This window comes from Lucilia cuprina, chromosome 4, assembly GCF_022045245.1.
Source record: "Lucilia cuprina isolate Lc7/37 chromosome 4, ASM2204524v1, whole genome shotgun sequence".
Lineage (NCBI taxonomy): Eukaryota > Metazoa > Arthropoda > Insecta > Diptera > Calliphoridae > Lucilia > Lucilia cuprina.
In genome coordinates, this window is record NC_060952.1 from 41,625,338 (window position 1) to 41,629,445 (window position 4,108).

The window sequence follows — 4,108 nt, forward strand, 5'->3', positions numbered from 1 at the left end:
ATGTCGGAAATGTTAAGTTTTTAAAATTTTGTTCGCTAAACTGTTTTAAGTACTAAAGTTTTTAGTACTCTAGACATTAGACCAATTTTAGTACCATTTATTGTACAATTACTTTCATTTTGGTAGAAAATATACTAATACGTTTTATTTAGGCTGCAAACTTAAGATATTGTTTATACTATTCGGATTTTAGTACTAATTGTATTAATATTGTCCCCGCAAGAAATTTTTTTTAGAACTAATATAATTTATGTAGTTTCTCAAGTTATTAGTACTTTTTCTTCATAGTACAGATATTTGTTTACCTTTCTCTGTATCAGACAAAGTTGGATTTTAGTACTATTTGTTTATGTACTAAAAATACCAAAGTACCGCAAAGTTTTTAATTGAAATATCATCTTCTCTTATTTTAGTACAAAATTAACTTGTAATGTTATGTTTTGAGTACAAATTTGCTGTATTGTATCGTACTCATGGAATTTTCTCTTATTTTAGAACAAAATGAACTTGTTTTGTTATGTTTTGAGTACAAGTTTGCTGTCTTGTTTCTCTTGGAATTTAAGTACTAATTTTATGCTTTTGTAAAAGCAATTTTGCAATTTTTATATTAATTAAAGTTTTTAGTACTCTTTTTCTTGGTACTAATACTTTATATAAGTTTTTGATTAAAAATAATTCAAATTTATGTGGTTTGGTCGTAATAGTTTTTGTAGTTATATTTGCTGCTATTTTTGGAAATTGTTCTTCTATGAACAATTTCTTTAAAATATTACTTCTCACATCCGTGATTCTTAGAAAACTGTTCACAGAAACTTTCATTTCAGAATATTTTGAAATATCTTCTGCCAACGATTTACTTGTACTAAGTTCTTCTGTTAAGAATATTTTTCTATTGAAAACTTTTTCTCAGTATAGTTTTTAATTGAAAATTTCTTGTAAAACCTGATCTCTAAAGTTTACTTCTTACGGGAATAGTTTTCTATAGTTTTCTCCGAGAGTATGGTAATCTTTGACATATTTATTTTAGAAATTATGGAATTCTAAATGATTTTCTAATAAATTTTCTCTTGAATCGTTTAGGAAAACAAGTAAAAGAGTAATGATTCCGATTTTTTCGAACAACAAAGTTTGTATTGTATGTACATTTTCCTATAATTTATGAATCGATCTATAGAGAAATTTCCTCAGATTTTGAAGCAAAGTTTGTGTTTTTGAAAATTCTCAATATAAATTAAACTGTAGTTAATGTTAACGTCCTGTTGAATTACTGACTAAAACCTCAAAAGAAAACTACAACAACTAATTTAAACTTTTAATAAGTTGAAAATTTGTTTTCATAGGACCTTCGTCTCTCTTCAGCTTTAACATTTTGTATTTTTTGTTTCAAATCAATAGATATTCCCAAAATGCCAACTATATATTTAGTTTTTGTTTTTTGCCATTAAAAGTAAAAAATAATAATATAAAAGCGCTAAGAATTAAACACAATTTATGGTTTTTTTTAGTTTTTCAATTTTTTTTATTATTATTATTATTTCAACTTTAACTTCCCTTTTTGGTTTAGGTTTAAACTTAGTTATTAGTTTTGTTTTTTTTTTTCTTGTTTGTTTATAAAGACAATTAGTTTAATAAAATGAATTTAGTTTTAGTTTTTTTTTTTTCTTCTTCTGGTGTTAAATTAAAACAAAAACCATAACGTAGAGTGAAAGTAGGGGGAGGGCGCTAAATATTTGTTAGTATAATGTAAAATGCAATCCAAAGCACTATTATTTTTAGTTTGTTTTAATGATTTTGTTTTTTTTTTAAATATTTGTTTGTTTTTGTTGTTTTGTTCATGATACTATTAAAAAAATTCTTTTATTTTTTTTTATTTATATATATTTTTGTTTTTGTTGTTCTTAGCGTTCGGTATCATTTTTTGTTTTTTTTTAATCAAAAGAAAAAAAATGTTAATACTAGACCTAAGTTTTTATTTTTTTTAAAACTAAAAAACTTTTCTTTTATTTATATTTATTTTTAATAAAATCTATTAACGGGTTTTGTTTGCAGAAAACCCAAACAGATTTAGTTAATTTTTCTTTATTTAAATTTATTTTTTATTAAAGATGCTGCTGTTGTTGTTGCTGTATTTTTTTATATATATGTATATTTTTTATATATAGGTTCAAAACAAGAGTTTTTTAACGTTCCTGTTTAGTTTTACTATTGTTGTTGTTGTTTTTTAGGTTATTTTCTTTTATTTAACTACTCTATAAATTATTATTTTTTTTATTTTGCATTTTTTTTAATAAATTTTCTAAATTTTTATTTTCTTACTTAAATCAACATGCGTTGTTTTTTTTTTTATTTATATATATTTTTTAAATTTTTTGTTTTTACTTATTTTTTGTGTAGAGTGAAAACGTTTAACGCTATACTGCTAAATTTTGGTTTTCAAAATTTGTTGTATTACAATATTTTTGTTTTTGTTTAAAAGTTTAAATTATTAAAATCAATCCTGTGTTTAAGTTTTCGCAAGTAGAGCCTTAATTACGGGTGAAGTTGTGTTTTGAAATGAAATACTTTAAACCCTTGCTATGGCTGTAGTTCAATTTGGGGGAGGGGGGCGTATTTAGCAAAGTGTTTAGGGTGAGAGAGCGACCTATAATTATATTGCTAACATTTGCTTTGCTGTACGTATTAAACAATTATCCTCATTATTAACAACATCTTCATACCACTTGTTGTTTTAGCTTAACAACAAAATGTTAACCAAAAATAAAAGGGAAAGTACAAAAAAACCCGTGTTTAAACTTAAAACATTTCCATCCCAAAAAATGTTTAAAAATTTTAAAGGTTTTTGTTTGTATTTTTGTTTTTTGTTTTGTTTTTTTATTTAATTTAAATCTTATTTATTTTATAATTTAAATTTACTTAATCGTTTAAATAATTATCTTTCTCTTTATTAAATAATAATTAAAATTAAAAAAATAATAATTGTTGTTGAAGTTGTATTTTGTTGTTGCTTCTCTGTTGCTGTTACTGTTGTTGTTGTTGCCATTAATTGTAGGAAATTTTTGTTAAAAAAAAGAAACTAACTTTTATATTTAAACTAAATTTGTTTTTCTCTCATTTCATTAATGATAAATTTAAATAACAAAAGGCTGCATAAAAGAATAATGCGCTCCTCTTCATTCGTTAATTAATTAATTAATTAATTAATTAATAATAATAAATTTAATAATTTGTTGTTGTTAAATATTCTTTACTGCTTATAATGGTTGCTTTTCTTTTAATTATGAATTTGTTGTTCGTTTTTTTTTCTTTTTTTTAATTATTTTCTCAGTTTGTTTTAACTTTATAATTAATTATTTAAAAAAAAACATCTGTTTTTTAAAATTTGTTGACAAGATGTTCTTTTTAGAAGCTTGGTGAGAAGATAAATTGGTAGTGGTAGTAGTTGTTGTTGGTGATAGAGTTTGAGGTGATTTATAATTGTGTGTGATTGATTTTGATGGTGATTTTGTTTGGTTGGTTGATATTGATTGATTTCATTTGAGGGAGTGGCGCGTTAAAAGGGGCGGCAGAGGATAAGAGAAATGGATGAAGCAGCCATATAACAAAAATAATGTTGTTGTTGTGGTGGTTGATTTGTTTGTTTAATAGTAGGTTTCTTGTTCCAACCAGCCTCCGGGATTGCGACGCAAGTAGAAACGTCTGGTTTCATCATAAGTGAAGATGGCCAACGCAAATGGAATGGCTGGGAACCACCAAACGAGTCTGTGAAAGTAAATAGATGAAACAATAGATTAGTATTTGAATTTTAAATACAAAAGTAGAAAAGATATGGTTTCAAAAAAGATAAAATCAATGATTTGTTTGAATAGAAATGAACTAAAAGTGAATTAGAACTAAACTAGAAATGAATTAGAACTAAATTAGAACTATACTAGCACTGAACTAGAAATGAACTAGGACTGAACTAAATCTGAACTAGAACTGAACTAAAGCTGAACTAGAGCTGAACTAGAACTGAACTAGAACTGAACTAGAACTGAATTAGAACTGAACTAGAACTGAACTAGAACTGGACTAGAACTGAACTAGAACTGAACTAGAACTGAACTAG

The 4,108-nt window shown here is 24.8% G+C and overlaps 1 protein-coding gene across 6 annotated transcripts in view; it reads right to left on the minus strand.

The window, feature by feature from the left end:
• Nucleotides 1-3,091: 3,091 nt before the first annotated feature.
• The window catches only part of LOC111678276 (sodium/potassium-transporting ATPase subunit alpha), a 95,370-nt gene continuing 94,353 nt past the window's right edge, over nucleotides 3,092-4,108 (minus strand). For all 6 annotated transcript variants that reach the window (XM_023439573.2, XM_023439572.2, XM_023439571.2 and 3 more), the window contains one exon: nucleotides 3,092-3,759. In XM_023439573.2, the coding sequence (XP_023295341.1) occupies nucleotides 3,639-3,759 (121 nt within the window). In that variant the 3' untranslated portion in view covers nucleotides 3,092-3,638. The remainder of the gene's footprint in view (nucleotides 3,760-4,108) is intronic.